This window comes from Ixodes scapularis, unplaced genomic scaffold, assembly GCF_016920785.2.
Source record: "Ixodes scapularis isolate PalLabHiFi unplaced genomic scaffold, ASM1692078v2 PGA_scaffold6__148_contigs__length_123643588, whole genome shotgun sequence".
NCBI lineage: Eukaryota > Metazoa > Arthropoda > Arachnida > Ixodida > Ixodidae > Ixodes > Ixodes scapularis.
Window position 1 is genome coordinate 96,804,440 of NW_024609881.1, and position 19,641 is coordinate 96,824,080.

Genomic DNA, 19,641 nt, shown 5'->3' on the forward strand with positions numbered 1-19,641 from the left:
TGCATCGACCTTAGAAAGACGACGGCAGACAGGGGGAGCTGGGAGTTCAAGGCGGTGGATGCCAGCCGCACGCTGGGAAGCGTACGCAACGACCTTGAAAAGAGGACGGCGGACAGAGACAGCTTGAAGCTCAAGGCAGAGGATGCCACCGATGCGCTGAAAATTGTGTGCATCGACCTTAGAAAGACGACGGCAGACAGGGGGAGCTGGGAGCTCAAGGCGGTGGATGCCAGCCGCACGCTGGGAAGCGTACGCAACGACCTTGAAAAGATGACGGCGGACAGAGACAGCTTGAAGCTCAAGGCAGAGGATGCCACCGATGCGCTGAAAATCGTGTGCATCGACCTTAGAAAGACGACGGCAGACAGGGGGAGCTGGGAGTTCAAGGTGGTGGATGCCAGCCGCACGCTGGGAAGCGTACGCAACGACCTTGAAGAGATGACGGCGGACAGAGACAGCTTGAAGCTCAAGGCAGAGGATGCCACCGATGCGCTGAAAATCGTGTGCATCGACCTTAGAAAGACGACGGCAGACAGGGGGAGCTGGGAGCTCAAGGCGGTGGATGCCAGCCGCACGCTGGGAAGCGTACGCAACGACCTTGAAAAGATGACGGCGGACAGAGACAGCTTGAAGCTCAAGGCAGAGGATGCCACCGATGCGCTGAAAATCGTGTGCATCGACCTTAGAAAGACGACGGCAGACAGGGGGAGCTGGGAGTTCAGGGCGGTGGATGCCAGCCGCACGCTGGGAAGCGTACGCAACGACCTTGAAAAGATGACGGCGGACAGAGACAGCTTGAAGCTCAAGGCAGAGGATGCCACCGATGCGCTGAAAATCGTGTGCATCGACCTTAGAAAGACGACGGCAGACAGGGGGAGCTGGGAGTTCAAGGCGGTGGATGCCAGCCGCACGCTGGGAAGCGTACGCAACGACCTTGAAAAGATGACGGCGGACAGAGACAGCTTGAAGCTCAAGGCAGAGGATGCCACCGATGCGCTGAAAATCGTGTGCATCGACCTTAGAAAGACGACGGCAGACAGGGGGAGCTGGGAGTTCAAGGCGGTGGATGCCAGCCGCACGCTGGGAAGCGTACGCAACGACCTTGAAAAGAGGACTGCGGGCAGAGACAGCTTGGAGCTCAAGGCAGAGGATGCCAGCGATGCGCTGAAAATCGTGTGCATCGACCTTAGAAAGACGACGGCAGACAGGGGGAGCTGGGAGTTCAAGGCGGTGGATGCCAGCCGCACGCTGGGAAGCGTACGCAACGACCTTGAAAAGAGGACTGCGGGCAGAGACAGCTTGGAGCTCAAGGCAGAGGATGCCAGCGATGCGCTGAAAATCGTGTGCATCGACCTTAGAAAGACGACGGCAGACAGGGGGAGCTGGGAGTTCAGGGCGGTTGATGCCAGCCGCACGCTGGGAAGCGTACGCAACGACCTTGAAAAGAGGACGGCGGACAGAGACAGCTTGAAGCTCAAGGCAGAGGATGCCACCGATGCGCTGAAAATCGTGTGCATCGACCTTAGAAAGACGACGGCAGACAGGGGGAGCTGGGAGTTCAGGGCGGTGGATGCCAGCCGCACGCTGGGAAGCGTACGCAACGACCTTGAAAAGATGACGGCGGACAGAGACAGCTTGAAGCTCAAGGCAGAGGATGCCAGCGATGCGCTGAAAATCGTGTGCATCGACCTTAGAAAGACGACGGCAGACAGGGGGAGCTGGGAGTTCAAGGCGGTGGATGCCAGCCGCACGCTGGGAAGCGTACGGAACGACCTTGAAAAGAGGACTGCGGGCAGAGACAGCTTGGAGCTCAAGGCAGAGGATGCCAGCGATGCGCTGAAAATCGTGTGCATCGACCTTAGAAAGACGACGGCAGACAGGGGGAGCTGGGAGTTCAGGGCGGTTGATGCCAGCCGCACGCTGGGAAGCGTACGCAACGACCTTGAAAAGAGGACGGCGGACAGAGACAGCTTGAAGCTCAAGGCAGAGGATGCCACCAATGCGCTGAAAATCGTGTGCAACGACCTTAGAAAGACGACGGCAGACAGGGGGAGCTGGGAGTTCAGGGCGGTGGATGCCAGCCGCACGCTGGGAAGCGTACGCAACGACCTTGAAAAGATGACGGCGGACAGAGACAGCTTGAAGCTCAAGGCAGAGGATGCCACCAATGCGCTGAAAATCGTGTGCATCGACCTTAGAAAGACGACGGCAGACAGGGGGAGCTGGGAGTTCAAGGCAGAGGATGCCACCGATGCGCTGAAAATTGTATGCATCGACCTTAGAAAGACGACGGCAGACAGGGGGAGCTGGGAGTTCAAGGCGGTGGATGCCAGCCGCACGCTGGGAAGCGTACGCAACGACCTTGAAAAGAGGACGGCGGACAGAGACAGCTTGAAGCTCAAGGCAGAGGATGCCACCGATGCGCTGAAAATCGTGTGCATCGACCTTAGAAAGACGACGGCAGACAGGGGGAGCTGGGAGTTCAAGGCGGTGGATGCCAGCCGCACGCTGGGAAGCGTACGCAACGACCTTGAAAAGAGGACGGCGGACAGAGACAGCTTGAAGCTCAAGGCAGAGGATGCCACCGATGCGCTGAAAATTGTGTGCATCGACCTTAGAAAGACGACGGCAGACAGGGGGAGCTGGGAGCTCAAGGCGGTGGATGCCAGCCGCACGCTGGGAAGCGTACGCAACGACCTTGAAAAGATGACGGCGGACAGAGACAGCTTGAAGCTCAAGGCAGAGGATGCCACCGATGCGCTGAAAATCGTGTGCATCGACCTTAGAAAGACGACGGCAGACAGGGGGAGCTGGGAGTTCAAGGCGGTGGATGCCAGCCGCACGCTGGGAAGCGTACGCAACGACCTTGAAGAGATGACGGCGGACAGAGACAGCTTGAAGCTCAAGGCAGAGGATGCCACCGATGCGCTGAAAATCGTGTGCATCGACCTTAGAAAGACGACGGCAGACAGGGGGAGCTGGGAGCTCAAGGCGGTGGATGCCAGCCGCACGCTGGGAAGCGTACGCAACGACCTTGAAAAGATGACGGCGGACAGAGACAGCTTGAAGCTCAAGGCAGAGGATGCCACCGATGCGCTGAAAATCGTGTGCATCGACCTTAGAAAGACGACGGCAGACAGGGGGAGCTGGGAGTTCAGGGCGGTGGATGCCAGCCGCACGCTGGGAAGCGTACGCAACGACCTTGAAAAGATGACGGCGGACAGAGACAGCTTGAAGCTCAAGGCAGAGGATGCCACCGATGCGCTGAAAATCGTGTGCATCGACCTTAGAAAGACGACGGCAGACAGGGGGAGCTGGGAGTTCAAGGCGGTGGATGCCAGCCGCACGCTGGGAAGCGTACGCAACGACCTTGAAAAGATGACGGCGGACAGAGACAGCTTGAAGCTCAAGGCAGAGGATGCCACCGATGCGCTGAAAATCGTGTGCATCGACCTTAGAAAGACGACGGCAGACAGGGGGAGCTGGGAGTTCAAGGCGGTGGATGCCAGCCGCACGCTGGGAAGCGTACGCAACGACCTTGAAAAGAGGACTGCGGGCAGAGACAGCTTGGAGCTCAAGGCAGAGGATGCCAGCGATGCGCTGAAAATCGTGTGCATCGACCTTAGAAAGACGACGGCAGACAGGGGGAGCTGGGAGTTCAAGGCGGTGGATGCCAGCCGCACGCTGGGAAGCGTACGCAACGACCTTGAAAAGAGGACTGCGGGCAGAGACAGCTTGGAGCTCAAGGCAGAGGATGCCAGCGATGCGCTGAAAATCGTGTGCATCGACCTTAGAAAGACGACGGCAGACAGGGGGAGCTGGGAGTTCAGGGCGGTTGATGCCAGCCGCACGCTGGGAAGCGTACGCAACGACCTTGAAAAGAGGACGGCGGACAGAGACAGCTTGAAGCTCAAGGCAGAGGATGCCACCGATGCGCTGAAAATCGTGTGCATCGACCTTAGAAAGACGACGGCAGACAGGGGGAGCTGGGAGTTCAGGGCGGTGGATGCCAGCCGCACGCTGGGAAGCGTACGCAACGACCTTGAAAAGATGACGGCGGACAGAGACAGCTTGAAGCTCAAGGCAGAGGATGCCAGCGATGCGCTGAAAATCGTGTGCATCGACCTTAGAAAGACGACGGCAGACAGGGGGAGCTGGGAGTTCAAGGCGGTGGATGCCAGCCGCACGCTGGGAAGCGTACGGAACGACCTTGAAAAGAGGACTGCGGGCAGAGACAGCTTGGAGCTCAAGGCAGAGGATGCCAGCGATGCGCTGAAAATCGTGTGCATCGACCTTAGAAAGACGACGGCAGACAGGGGGAGCTGGGAGTTCAGGGCGGTTGATGCCAGCCGCACGCTGGGAAGCGTACGCAACGACCTTGAAAAGAGGACGGCGGACAGAGACAGCTTGAAGCTCAAGGCAGAGGATGCCACCAATGCGCTGAAAATCGTGTGCAACGACCTTAGAAAGACGACGGCAGACAGGGGGAGCTGGGAGTTCAGGGCGGTGGATGCCAGCCGCACGCTGGGAAGCGTACGCAACGACCTTGAAAAGATGACGGCGGACAGAGACAGCTTGAAGCTCAAGGCAGAGGATGCCACCAATGCGCTGAAAATCGTGTGCATCGACCTTAGAAAGACGACGGCAGACAGGGGGAGCTGGGAGTTCAAGGCAGAGGATGCCACCGATGCGCTGAAAATTGTATGCATCGACCTTAGAAAGACGACGGCAGACAGGGGGAGCTGGGAGTTCAAGGCGGTGGATGCCAGCCGCACGCTGGGAAGCGTACGCAACGACCTTGAAAAGATGACGGCGGACAGAGACAGCTTGAAGCTCAAGGCAGAGGATGCCACCAATGCGCTGAAAATTGTATGCATCGACCTTAGAAAGACGACGGCAGACAGGGGGAGCTGGGAGTTCAAGGCGGTGGATGCCAGCCGCACGCTGGGAAGCGTACGCAACGACCTTGAAAAGATGACGGCGGACAGAGACAGCTTGAAGCTCAAGGCAGAGGATGCCACCAATGCGCTGAAAATTGTATGCATCGACCTTAGAAAGACGACGGCAGACAGGGGGAGCTGGGAGTTCAAGGCGGGGGATGCCAGCCGCACGCTGGGAAGCGTACGCAACGACCTTGAAAAGATGACGGCGGACAGAGACAGCTTGAATCTCAAGGCAGAGGATGCCACCAATGCGCTGAAAATCGTGTGCATCGACCTTAGAAAGACGACGGCAGACAGGGGGAGCTGGGAGTTCAGGGCGGTGGATGCCAGCCGCACGCTGGGAAGCGTACGCAACGACCTTGAAAAGATGACGGCGGACAGAGACAGCTTGAAGCTCAAGGCAGAGGATGCCACCAATGCGCTGAAAATCGTGTGCATCGACCTTAGAAAGACGACGGCAGACAGGGGGAGCTGGGAGTTCAGGGCGGTGGATGCCAGCCGCACGCTGGGAAGCGTACGCAACGACCTTGAAAAGATGACGGCGGACAGAGACAGCTTGAAGCTCAAGGCAGAGGATGCCACCAATGCGCTGAAAATTGTATGCATCGACCTTAGAAAGACGACGGCAGACAGGGGGAGCTGGGAGTTCAAGGCGGTGGATGCCAGCCGCACGCTGGGAAGCGTACGCAACGACCTTGAAAAGATGACGGCGGACAGAGACAGCTTGAAGCTCAAGGCAGAGGATGCCACCAATGCGCTGAAAATTGTATGCATCGACCTTAGAAAGACGACGGCAGACAGGGGGAGCTGGGAGTTCAAGGCGGTGGATGCCAGCCGCACGCTGGGAAGCGTACGCAACGACCTTGAAAAGATGACGGCGGACAGAGACAGCTTGAAGCTCAAGGCAGAGGATGCCACCAATGCGCTGAAAATTGTATGCATCGACCTTAGAAAGACGACGGCAGACAGGGGGAGCTGGGAGTTCAAGGCGGTGGATGCCAGCCGCACGCTGGGAAGCGTACGCAACGACCTTGAAAAGATGACGGCGGACAGAGACAGCTTGAAGCTCAAGGCAGAGGATGCCACCAATGCGCTGAAAATCGTGTGCATCGACCTTAGAAAGACGACGGCAGACAGGGGGAGCTGGGAGTTCAGGGCGGTGGATGCCAGCCGCACGCTGGGAAGCGTACGCAACGACCTTGAAAAGAGGACGGCGGACAGAGACAGCTTGAAGCTCAAGGCAGAGGATGCCACCGATGCGCTGAAAATCGTGTGCATCGACCTTAGAAAGACGACGGCAGACAGGGGGAGCTGGGAGCTCAAGGCGGTGGATGCCAGCCGCACGCTGGGAAGCGTACGCAACGACCTTGAAAAGAGGACGGCGGACAGAGACAGCTTGAAGCTCAAGGCAGAGGATGCCACCGATGCGCTGAAAATTGTGTGCATCGACCTTAGAAAGACGACGGCAGACAGGGGGAACTGGGAGCTCAAGGCGGTGGATGCCAGCCGCACGCTGGGAAGCGTACGCAACGACCTTGAAAAGAGGACGGCGGACAGAGACAGCTTGAAGCTCAAGGCAGAGGATGCCACCGATGCGCTGAAAATCGTGTGCATCGACCTTAGAAAGACGACGGCAGACAGGGGGAGCTGGGAGCTCAAGGCGGTGGATGCCAGCCGCACGCTGGGAAGCGTACGCAACGACCTTGAAAAGAGGACGGCGGACAGAGACAGCTTGAAGCTCAAGGCAGAGGATGCCACCGATGCGCTGAAAATCGTGTGCATCGACCTTAGAAAGACGACGGCAGACAGGGGGAGCTGGGAGCTCAAGGCGGTGGATGCCAGCCGCACGCTGGGAAGCGTACGCAACGACCTTGAAAAGATGACGGCGGACAGAGACAGCTTGAAGCTCAAGGCAGAGGATGCCACCGATGCGCTGAAAATCGTGTGCATCGACCTTAGAAAGACGACGGCAGACAGGGGGAGCTGGGAGCTCAAGGCGGTGGATGCCAGCCGCACGCTGGGAAGCGTACGCAACGACCTTGAAAAGAGGACGGCGGACAGAGACAGCTTGAAGCTCAAGGCAGAGGATGCCACCGATGCGCTGAAAATTGTGTGCATCGACCTTAGAAAGACGACGGCAGACAGGGGGAGCTGGGAGTTCAAGGCGGTGGATGCCAGCCGCACGCTGGGAAGCGTACGCAACGACCTTGAAAAGATGACGGCGGACAGAGACAGCTTGAAGCTCAAGGCAGAGGATGCCACCGATGCGCTGAAAATCGTGTGCATCGACCTTAGAAAGACGACGGCAGACAGGGGGAGCTGGGAGCTCAAGGCGGTGGATGCCAGCCGCACGCTGGGAAGCGTACGCAACGACCTTGAAAAGATGACGGCGGACAGAGACAGCTTGAAGCTCAAGGCAGAGGATGCCACCGATGCGCTGAAAATCGTGTGCATCGACCTTAGAAAGACGACGGCAGACAGGGGGAGCTGGGAGCTCAAGGCGGTGGATGCCAGCCGCACGCTGGGAAGCGTACGCAACGACCTTGAAAAGAGGACGGCGGACAGAGACAGCTTGAAGCTCAAGGCAGAGGATGCCACCGATGCGCTGAAAATTGTGTGCATCGACCTTAGAAAGACGACGGCAGACAGGGGGAGCTGGGAGTTCAAGGCGGTGGATGCCAGCCGCACGCTGGGAAGCGTACGCAACGACCTTGAAAAGATGACGGCGGACAGAGACAGCTTGAAGCTCAAGGCAGAGGATGCCACCGATGCGCTGAAAATTGTGTGCATCGACCTTAGAAAGACGACGGCAGACAGGGGGAGCTGGGAGCTCAAGGCGGTGGATGCCAGCCGCACGCTGGGAAGCGTACGCAACGACCTTGAAAAGATGACGGCGGACAGAGACAGCTTGAAGCTCAAGGCAGAGGATGCCACCGATGCGCTGAAAATCGTGTGCATCGACCTTAGAAAGACGACGGCAGACAGGGGGAGCTGGGAGCTCAAGGCGGTGGATGCCAGCCGCACGCTGGGAAGCGTACGCAACGACCTTGAAAAGAGGACGGCGGACAGAGACAGCTTGAAGCTCAAGGCAGAGGATGCCACCGATGCGCTGAAAATTGTGTGCATCGACCTTAGAAAGACGACGGCAGACAGGGGGAGCTGGGAGTTCAAGGCGGTGGATGCCAGCCGCACGCTGGGAAGCGTACGCAACGACCTTGAAAAGAGGACGGCGGACAGAGACAGCTTGAAGCTCAAGGCAGAGGATGCCACCGATGCGCTGAAAATTGTGTGCATCGACCTTAGAAAGACGACGGCAGACAGGGGGAGCTGGGAGTTCAAGGCGGTGGATGCCAGCCGCACGCTGGGAAGCGTACGCAACGACCTTGAAAAGATGACGGCGGACAGAGACAGCTTGAAGCTCAAGGCAGAGGATGCCACCGATGCGCTGAAAATTGTGTGCATCGACCTTAGAAAGACGACGGCAGACAGGGGGAGCTGGGAGCTCAAGGCGGTGGATGCCAGCCGCACGCTGGGAAGCGTACGCAACGACCTTGAAAAGAGGACGGCGGACAGAGACAGCTTGAAGCTCAAGGCAGAGGATGCCACCGATGCGCTGAAAATCGTGTGCATCGACCTTAGAAAGACGACGGCAGACAGGGGGAGCTGGGAGCTCAAGGCGGTGGATGCCAGCCGCACGCTGGGAAGCGTACGCAACGACCTTGAAAAGAGGACGGCGGACAGAGACAGCTTGAAGCTCAAGGCAGAGGATGCCACCGATGCGCTGAAAATCGTGTGCATCGACCTTAGAAAGACGACGGCAGACAGGGGGAGCTGGGAGCTCAAGGCGGTGGATGCCAGCCGCACGCTGGGAAGCGTACGCAACGACCTTGAAAAGATGACGGCGGACAGAGACAGCTTGAAGCTCAAGGCAGAGGATGCCACCGATGCGCTGAAAATCGTGTGCATCGACCTTAGAAAGACGACGGCAGACAGGGGGAGCTGGGAGCTCAAGGCGGTGGATGCCAGCCGCACGCTGGGAAGCGTACGCAACGACCTTGAAAAGAGGACGGCGGACAGAGACAGCTTGAAGCTCAAGGCAGAGGATGCCACCGATGCGCTGAAAATCGTGTGCATCGACCTTAGAAAGACGACGGCAGACAGGGGGAGCTGGGAGCTCAAGGCGGTGGATGCCAGCCGCAGGCTGGGAAGCGTACGCAACGACCTTGAAAAGAGGACGGCGGACAGAGACAGCTTGAAGCTCAAGGCAGAGGATGCCACCGATGCGCTGAAAATTGTGTGCATCGACCTTAGAAAGACGACGGCAGACAGGGGGAGCTGGGAGTTCAAGGCGGTGGATGCCAGCCGCACGCTGGGAAGCGTACGCAACGACCTTGAAAAGAGGACGGCGGACAGAGACAGCTTGAAGCTCAAGGCAGAGGATGCCACCGATGCGCTGAAAATCGTGTGCATCGACCTTAGAAAGACGACGGCAGACAGGGGGAGCTGGGAGCTCAAGGCGGTGGATGCCAGCCGCACGCTGGGAAGCGTACGCAACGACCTTGAAAAGATGACGGCGGACAGAGACAGCTTGAAGCTCAAGGCAGAGGATGCCACCGATGCGCTGAAAATCGTGTGCATCGACCTTAGAAAGACGACGGCAGACAGGGGGAGCTGGGAGCTCAAGGCGGTGGATGCCAGCCGCACGCTGGGAAACGTACGCAACGACCTTGAAAAGAGGACGGCGGACAGAGACAGCTTGAAGCTCAAGGCAGAGGATGCCACCGATGCGCTGAAAATCGTGTGCATCGACCTTAGAAAGACGACGGCAGACAGGGGGAGCTGGGAGTTCAAGGCGGTGGATGCCAGCCGCACGCTGGGAAGCGTACGCAGCGACCTTGGAAAGGCGACGGCGGACAGAGATAGCTTGAAGCTCAAGGCAGAGGATGCCAGCGATGCGCTGAAAATCGTGTGCATCGACCTTGGAAAGACGACAGCAGACAGGGGGAGCTGGGAGTTCAAGGCGGTGGATGCCAGCCGCACGCTGGAAAGCGTACGCAGCGACCTTGGAAAGGCGACGGCGGACAGAGACAGCTTGAAGCTCAAGGCAGAGGATGCCAGCGATGCGCTGAAAATCGTGTGCATCGACCTTGGAAAGACGACAGCAGACAGGGGGAACTGGAAGCTCAAGGCGGTGGCTGCCAGCCGCACGCTGAAAAGCGTACGCAGCGACCTTGGAAAGGCGACGGCGGACAGAGACAGCTTGAAGCTCAAGGCAGAGGATGCCAGCGATGCGCTGAAAATCGTGTGCATCGACCTTGGAAAGACGACAGCAGACAGGGGGAACTGGAAGCTCAAGGCGGTGGCTGCCAGCCGCACGCTGGAAAGCGTACGCAGCGACCTTGGAAAGGCGACGGCGTACAGAGACAGCTTGAAGCTCAAGGCAGAGGATGCCACCGATGCGCTGAAAATCGTGTGCATCTACCTTAGAAAGACGACAGCAGACAGGGGGAGCTGGGAGTTCAAGGCGGTGGATGCCAGCCGCACGCTGGAAAGCGTACGCAGCGACCTTGGAAAGGCGACGGCGGACAGAGATAGCTGGAATCTCAAGGCGGAGGATGCCAGCCGCACGCTGGAAAGCGTACGCAGCGACCTTGGAAAGGCGACGGCGTACAGAGACAGCTTGAAGCTCAAGGCAGAGGATGCCACCGATGCGCTGAAAATCGTGTGCATCTACCTTAGAAAGACGACAGCAGACAGGGGGAGCTGGGAGTTCAAGGCGGTGGATGCCAGCCGCACGCTGGAAAGCGTACGCAGCGACCTTGGAAAGGCGACGGCGGACAGAGACAGCTTGAAGCTCAAGGCAGAGGATGCCAGCGATGCGCTGAAAATCGTGTGCATCGACCTTGGAAAGACGACAGCAGACAGGGGGAACTGGAAGCTCAAGGCGGTGGATGCCAGCCGCACGCTGGAAAGCGTACGCAGCGACCTTGGAAAGGCGACGGCGGACAGAGGTAGCTGGAATCTCAAGGCGGAGGATGCCAGCCGCACGCTGGAAAGCGTACGCAGCGACCTTGGAAAGGCGACGGCGTACAGAGACAGCTTGAAGCTCAAGGCAGAGGATGCCAGCGATGCGCTGAAAATCGTGTGCATCGACCTTGGAAAGACGACAGCAGACAGGGGGAACTGGAAGCTCAAGGCGGAGGATGCCAGCCGCACGCTGGAAAGCGAACGCAACGACCTTGAAAAGACGACGGCGGACAGAGATAGCTGAAAGCTCAAGGCGGAGGATGCCAGCGACGCGCTGAAAATCGTGTTCATCGACCTTGGAAAGACGACGGCAGACGGGGAGCTGGAAGCTCAAGGCGGTGGATGCCAGCCGAACGCTGGAAAGCGTTCGCAACGACCTTGAAAAGATGACGGCGGACAGAAACAGCTGGAAGCTCAAGGCGGAGGATGCCAGCGACGCGCTGAAAATCGTGTGCATCCACCTTGGAAAGACGACGGCAGACAGGGGGAGCTGGAAGCTCAAGGCGGTGGATGCCAGCCGCACGCTGGAAAGCGTACGCAACCACCTTGGAAAGGCGACGGCGGACAGAGATAGCTGGAAGCTCAAGGTGGAGGATGCCAGCTGCACGCTGAAAAGCGTACGCAACGACCTTGAAAAGACGACAGTGGACAGAGACAGCTGGAAGCTCTAAGCGGTCGACGCCAGTCGCACGCTGAAAAGCGTCCACAACGAGCTTGCAAAGACTACAGCGGGCAGGGTAAGCTGAGAGCTCAAGGCAAAGGGTCCCAGGAAAACAGCGATACTCAAATAGATCCCATTGCAGCACAAATAGAGCAACGCTGTGGAGCAAGGAAGGTTTTGGGAGGCAAAAGCACATGATGGCTAGATTGAAAATTTTTGAAGCGCGGCCCATATGGTGGTGTGCAATCTGTTGATGTGTTTGATTGGAAAGGGGGGTGCACAAAAATAAAGATATTTGTTCTACTGAATTGATTGCCATACGCGTCTTCCTCTTCCCCTTCCCCTCTCATCCCCCCCCCCCCCACCCTCTTCCGTCGCCACTGGACACTGGATCAAGCTGGTTTCTGGACCACGAGTGCCGCAAGTCACCTATACAGTCGTCAGAATAAAGTAAAACGCTACTCCAGAGGCACATACTGCTTCGCACACATTGCACTCGGAAAACATGTCCACACGGCGTTGATTCATGGTTTGTATCCAAGCGTGCGAAGGCACAAAGACGCAGCACTTCGGCGTGCGAAGCAGTGGTGTAGCTATGCCATCCGGCGCCCGGTGCCCTTAGGTCTTTCGTAGCACTCCCGTTTTTCCATTCACTCCCCTAGAACGCAACTAGAAAAGGGGGGGGGGGTGGATGGCGTCAGAGGTGGCATCCCCCCCCCCCCCCGGCCCTTCCATTCACTCCCCGATATCGCAACTAGTAAAGCTAAAGCAGGGGGGGAGGCCTCCAGAAGTGGAACACCCCCCCCCCTCGTGACTGGGACGCCTGGTACCCGGTGCCCAAGGAGCCTCGACCCCTCCCCCCCCCCCCTCCCCCCTTTTCCCTTGTTGATATGCCACTGGTGCCAAATAATCTGTGATCACGCCGCGAGCCCGGCGACGCTTGCTTTCGAAAAACTTTTCAGGTGTACTCAGCGGCAAGTCTCACCGCTTACAGTGTTTTCAAAAATTTCTTCGGCGAATGACGACGAACGAATAGAAAACATGTCTTCAGCACGCTGCCGTCAGCCTCTGCAACGCTAGCGAAAACGCTGTTTCGCAGCATGCAAGATGGCTGTCCGGTGGTCGCACTCGCGCTGCAGCGACCAAGCGGGGAAGCGCGATCCATCAATCCTTATAGAGATCAGTGGTATGAACCAGAGCCATGTATACAGAGAGTTTGGTCAATGGGAGGCGCAGGCAGAGCCAGGGCATGCACCAGACTCAGAAAGTGGACTTGACATGTTCCCTTGGCCAACCAGAAGCCTGAAAGAATCCCCGAGCGGAGGTAGCGAGGAACTGTTTTAATCAAAGGTATATGTTGGTGTATTGTTTTAATAAGCGCGTAACTGCAAAGTTTTCTTTGCAATTACCTTTTAATTTTCACAGGCGTCGAAGTCGGAAGTCTCTTTTTTGGTTAGTAGTTCCAGTATTAGATATGTAACAAGTCGGCGCTGGCTCGGCATCACCAATTGGTGAACAACATAGTTGTGTTCTACAGAATTTACACCAGACAAAAACAAGCTCTTCTATAACGAGGTTCATTGCGAGAGCATAGACATCCTGTGCGAGCAAACTATAACCAACTTGTTTCGTGCTGTCGATGCCGCCTTGCATTTTTTACCCCTCAGGTTTTGTAAGGTGGTGTAGACTGAACGGCTGGCCACATAACCCAGGGCCGGAAGGCTGTGTCTTATGTTTTTACAGCCCAGGTCCCCACTGCAGGTATACCACGTTGCAAGTAGGGCGTCAAGTATCCGTTCGCTTGTGAAGATCATCCCAGTTTCCATCCTTGCTGGCTTCAGTGATCGTTGACAGCGTGCTCCTCAGCAGTGTCTTGTTTTCGCATTCGTAAATGTGCTTTGCAGACGCGTGATATTAGAAGCAAGCCAGTTGCCTATACATTCCGAAGCGATCCTCTAAGCTGTCAGTTTTCAGCTTGTCCCATGGAGGTCGCACAGTAGCCCGAGTTCACCAAAACAGTATCCGTGATGTGTATTTGACCGCTTCTGCAGGAAATGGAACGAAATTGGAGGAAATCATATTAATCCAAAGAAAGGTAATGTAATCAGAAATGATAAAAAAAATTAAAAAAATGCATTCTTTAAAGTGTAGCTGAAGTGATTCTGTATTTGAGAGGAAACACTGGCATTGTTTTGATCTAGTATTTTGAATCACTAACATCAAAATTGTTTTTGAATTATGTGCCGAATGCGCTATAATAATATTAATGATAATAATAATAATAATAATAATAATAATAATGCTTATTGCTCGAGCACATAAAACCAGCTACAGAAACTGATAAGTAATAACAATAATAATGAATCAATCAATGTTTGTTAGCGTGTCTAGGAAGAACTTCGCGGTCTGGTGCTGGCCACTCCTTGATACACCCAAAAGAACGAAAAACGTACACCGTAAGAACCCCTGGATCATCCGAGACATAATTCATCTGACACGGAAAATAAAACGTAATGGAAAGCTTTGGTCTGACAGTTCCACTATTCGAAATTTAAAGCAAACACTTACGACGAAAATTCGTGCAGGTAGGAGTTGTAGAAAGTTTTACTGTTCTAACACGCGACAAAATCATTGGCGCATTTGCACTGCAAATGGACAGGCAACCGTCGATTCCGTTAAAATGGGAGGAACCATGAGTCACGACAAACAGAAAGTAGCCACTGAATTTAATCTGTTTTCACATCCCAGCCCGCGACAAACTTTCTTCGATAATTCAACCAGATTAGTCCAGAGCTCATAACATTTGAAGACCTTTTTTCCATGTTGTTTAATCTTAAGCCGAAATCATCATGTGGCCCTGATAACATTCCCAACGCCTTCCTTCGTCGTTACGCTGAATAACTTGCCTTGTTGTCGTTTTTCGTTCGTCGTTTTCATGTGGTGTTCTTCCCTTCAATTGGCGTATTGCACGGGTTGTACCTGTTTTTAAAAGGGGACATTGTTCACTGTTAACTAATGACCGTCCCATATCGCTTACCAGCACATCATGTAAGCTCTTAAAACAAATAATTTCTAATTACATGACTGAATTCTAAGATGAGCATGATATCACCTCGCCTTTTCAGTATGGCTTCCGTAAAGGCCTTTTCACTACCACAAAATTTCTACTATTCATTCTTTCGTTTCAATAGTCGACAAACCCGGCCAAGTCGACGTAATCTTTCTCAACTTGAGCAAAACATTTGATAGGGTCTGTCCATTCCGGTATTTTACTCAAACTTAACAAACTTGGCTTTCCCCGTATGGATGTAAAATGGAATTCCTCTTGTCTAGAAATTCGCAAACAATTTGTCGATGTAGACGGTCATCATTCAGATCCCCTTTCCGTAAATTCTGGTGTCCCGCAAGGAAGTGTCCTTGGTCCGCTATTTTTCTCAATCTATATCAATGATTTAACATCATGCATCCACAAGAGCGTGAGTATTCGTTTATTTACAGATGACTGCTTACTGTTCAAGGCTATTAACTCTATTAGCGACCAGGTCTTGCTGAATGAGAGTCTGAACGCAATTTCTAATTGGTGCGATCTCTGGGAAATGAAACTTAAGACAAATATCTGTTTATGCGTATCACAAACAAGAAGTACCCCCATGTGTTTGATTACTCCATTGGCAATACAATCATTTCTCAAACGGGCAGTTTTAAGCATACCTCGGCAAACCTCACTCACGAGGGCCCTCACTCACCCTCACTCACCCTCATCTTCACAGGTGAAGTGAGAGTGAGTGAGTATCTGAACCAGGAAAATTCATGAGTGTGAGGCTGAGTGAGGGCCGTGAGGGCTGTGAGGGCGGTGAGGGCCGTGAGGGCTGTGAGGGCGGTGAGGGCCGTGAGGGCGGTGAGGGCCGTAAGGGCCGTGAGGGCCATGAGGCAACACCTCCTAGAAGACAAGGCCGTAGCGCTCTCCTCGTGACGTCGCAAAGGAAGGCCATCGGGGGCGCGCGTCGAAGCGAATGCAACGCGCGTGGATCGACCGTCGTAACGCGTTTTTAGTCACATACGCGTGTCATATTAGCTAAAATGAAAGCTGCACATAGCAACAGGTCTAGAAAACATTTTATTACACGACAAAATATTACACCGCTAAATAATCGGTACGAAATGGCACGAGGTATGCGTACAAGACGTCTATAGAAAAATGTGATTGTTTTAAGTCGAAAACATTGAGTCATGCAATTATTGTTGGAGGAATGCATATTTTATACAGAAATACTTCGACTAAATGGCGAGACACGCAGTGACTTGGAAACAGCAAAACAGAACAGTTAAAAATCAGGTAGACGTAGTCAAGGCGGACAAGGCGAGACAAGTGTTTCTCACGATCATGTAAGCGACGTTATTGCGTGCAGTCACTGAATTCTTGCATCATACCCTGGCCACATGGCAAAATTAACGATGTTTCGATCGAATGACATTGTGGGGCCGACAAATCCGCTTGCGGCGCTCGTATAACCACTCAAGACCGCGAGCTGAATAAATCCTATATCACTGAATGAAAATATATTAACTTTTCCGTGTGGCAGGAGTACTAAACGTACTACTTAGTCTACTAATTTACTTCTCCCTATGGGGCTCAAGCTGCCTTAGAACAACACATAACTTATTTTGTATATGATAATAATTTTACCTTAATACAGTTAAGATTCTAGTATAAACGCGGAAAAGGCAATAAACTAACTTTAGTATAAATAAACACAGAACCACGAAAAACGCACTTTCAATAATCACACAAACTTGTTTTTCACCTTCCAGTGAAAACTAGATTAGCGCGCATATTTACAAACCGTCGACGCAACTGCACGCGAATCATGACAAAGAACAAAATTGCAATCTATCATGCGATTAAAAAAAAACGATTGCAGCATCTTACTTGCGTCCTACATGACCAAGAAAGCCCGTAAATAAGTTGTTTCTCACCTGTCGATCGTATCTATACGTCCCACAATATCCGTGATGTACACATTTGAACACGAACTCCAAGAAGCCTCTCTCTGTCGAGAGAGGTCTATCGATTAATCGACCAGTCTTCGTTGGCTAGTTGTTACACATGTCACTCAAACCGAAGCAGGACTTGTTCCACGAATCCACGTAAATGCCGTAGTATCAAGCGAACACAAAAAAAAACTACCCGAGACTACGGTGATGACAGAAATACGACGGGAAACAAGTCTCAAAAGTACCACACACGAGAGCAGCGGCGACGAAAGGCTTGACGTTGTCGACCCATCTCTTGCTCGTGTGCGCTCCCTGCGACAATGACTGGATTTCTTTTCGGTTTCCTTCCCTTCTGAGATGTCTCAGCGTTCCTTTTCAGACAGTCAGCAGCTCACACACAACGTAAATTTACCAGAATCGGAGCCATGTGGCATCGGCAGCATCGCAGCCGGTCCTTTCGAAAAGTGTGGGGTGCTGCGGAACTGCACGTAGTCCCGCGGTTACGGGGATACTCATAAATATAAATTTGGTACTCTCAACCTTGGTAACGCGTTGTATATTACGTTTATATTATATATCTAATAAATTGTACAAGACTGCGCCTTTAAAACGTATATTAATGCAGGATAAACGCGCATGAACACCACCGTGCCGAGGTACATTTTTTTCACGTCGATAGCGTATTCTCACGTAGTTCCGCCATGCACTTCCTTCCTCCGCCATTGTGACGTAACCTCTCAGAGCGCTCTGGCCTTCTTCTCTAGGAGGTGTTGCATGAGGGCGGTGAAGGGTATGAGGGCCATGAGGGCGTGAGGGGCGTGAGGGCGGTGAGTGGCGTGAGGGCCATGAGTGCGTGAGTGGTGTGAGGGCGATGAGTGCGTGAGGGGTGTGAGGGCCATGAGTGCGTGAGGGCAGTGAGTGGCATGAGAGGCGTGAGGGCCGTGAGGGCGGTGAGTACATGAGGTGGTGTGAGGGCCATGAGTGCGTGAGGGTGGTGAGTGCGTGAGGCTCCCTTCAGATCGAGCATCTTTCTCAGCAATTTTGATGGTAATGGTGGGTTGTTCTCTAGCTTTCCCTAGATCGACACGAATTGCTGAGATCGGGTCCGGCTCGAAATAAGCAGGCAACTCGGAGCAATTCGAACGCGTTTGAAGCGGCTGCATCCAATCAGGGACGCAAAATTTTCACGTGATACCTCGTGCCGGTGATGATGACACCGAAAGACTTGGTTGTGGTTTGAAATCGATCGTCTTTTTTTGGAAATAAACTGTTTCAGAAAGGTGCATTTGTATTCTTAACGAGTTTTAAATGCATAAAAACACGTTTATAACGCGTAATTGTGTCTAAATAGTGCAAGAAAAATAAAATTTTATGATGACGATGGCAAATTGCAGCAATTGGTTGCTGCGTGTGATCGCGGGCGGCCCGTGTTGCTGGTGTTGCGACGTAAAGTTTCTGGGCGAAATTGCCCCATCTGAAGCTGGCCTGAGTGGCGTGAGGGCCATCAGTGCGTGAGGGGCGTGAGGGGTGTGAGGGCCGCGAGGGGTGTGAGGGCCGCGAGGGCGGTGAGGCGCGTGAGTGGCGTGAGGGCGGTGAGTGGCGTGAAGGCGGTGAGTGGCGTGAGGGCCGTGAGGGCCGTGAGGGCGGTGAGGGCCGTGAGGGCCGTGAGGGCCGTGAGGGCGGTGAGGGCGTGAGGGCTATGAGTGCGTGAGGGCCGTGAGGGCGGTGAGGGCCGTGAGGGCGGTGAGTGGCGTGAGGGCCATGAGTGAGTGAGGGGCGTGAGGGCCGTGAGGGCGGTGAGTGCGTGAGGGCCGTGAGGTTCGGTGAGGGTGAGTGAAGGGCTGAAGGTGAGTGTGACTGTGAGGGTGAGGGTGAGTGAGGGGCTGAAGGTGAGTGTAGCTGTGAGGGTGAGGGTGAGTGAGGGGTTCAGGTGAGTGTGGCTGTGAGGGTGAGGGTGAGTGAGGGCGACCTAAAATGCCGACCTCTGGTTTTAAGTGCCTTGGCGTTACGATTACTAACAACCTCTTTTGCTCCTCACACATTGAATGCATCTGTCCATCTGCACGTCGTAAACTAGGCTTAGTGAGACAAAAGGTTAAATATGTGCCCTCTCATGTCAAACTTCTAGCTTATAGCACACTAATGAGGTCTCGATTGGAGTACGCTTGCACTGTATGGGATCCATTTCGAACAAGGATATTAACAGGCTTGAGCAGGTCTGGAGACTAGCAGTTTCTTTTATATATAGTCGTTATGGCCGCGGCATGACTTTCCTACCCAATTAATTAGAACTAACAACATCATTCTTCTAGAAGATAGCTGGAAGCTGGCTAGATTAAGATTCAATTTTCAGTTTTGGTATCACAAACTTCGCCTTGAGTCTTCATCCTACATTCAGCCATCATCTTTTATAGACAGACTCGACATGACCATACACAAAAAATAACTCCCATATTTGCTCGCACAAATTCTTTTAAACACTCCTTTTTACCCAGAAGTGTAATAGATCGGTACTCCTTGCCTCCCCATGTTTTTACTTCGGACAATGTTTTACGATCAATTGAACACCTTTTTGAAGTGTAGTTTGTGTTTTATCTGGTTTATGTGTTTTCAATCGCCTCTCCTTTTCCTTTGATGTATAAATTCTAGGTATCGTGTGAAGAAAAACTGCATCCACTCCTGCTTGGGCCGCATCACTGGCCTGCAGTATCTTGTAAATAAATAAAATTAAAAAAAACATATTTTATGTAGAAGACGGCTGGAGAGAGCCACATGATGTTGGTAGTTCAGATCGTAATGATACCGCCACCCCGGCGACAGCAGCCGGCGTTCGTGGACGACTGAGTCCTGCCGGTGCCTCTAAGAAACGAAAGAGGTTCGCTCAAAATCAACAAGGTGGTGAGGGTGAACAGTCCAGCCAACGGTGACCACCCTCCACCTCCACCCGCCGGATGCAGGGGCAAGAAATCGGGGTGAGACCCGCGCCACAACCTCAGGGAGACGAACCGGCCGATG

General features: G+C 54.0%; 1 protein-coding gene and 1 pseudogene across 1 annotated transcript; both read left to right on the top strand.

The window, feature by feature from the left end:
- Positions 1-2,184: 2,184 nt before the first annotated feature.
- Positions 2,185-10,560, top strand: LOC115313263 (the record flags this gene model as incomplete). The annotated part of the gene is made up of 3 exons (XM_042294439.1): positions 2,185-2,739; positions 9,964-10,014; positions 10,435-10,560. Coding segments are annotated over 3 exons (732 nt in total), but the record flags the coding sequence as incomplete, so codon positions are not given.
- Positions 10,559-11,604, top strand: LOC120836161 (annotated as a pseudogene).
- The last annotated feature ends 8,037 nt before the right edge of the window (positions 11,605-19,641 follow it).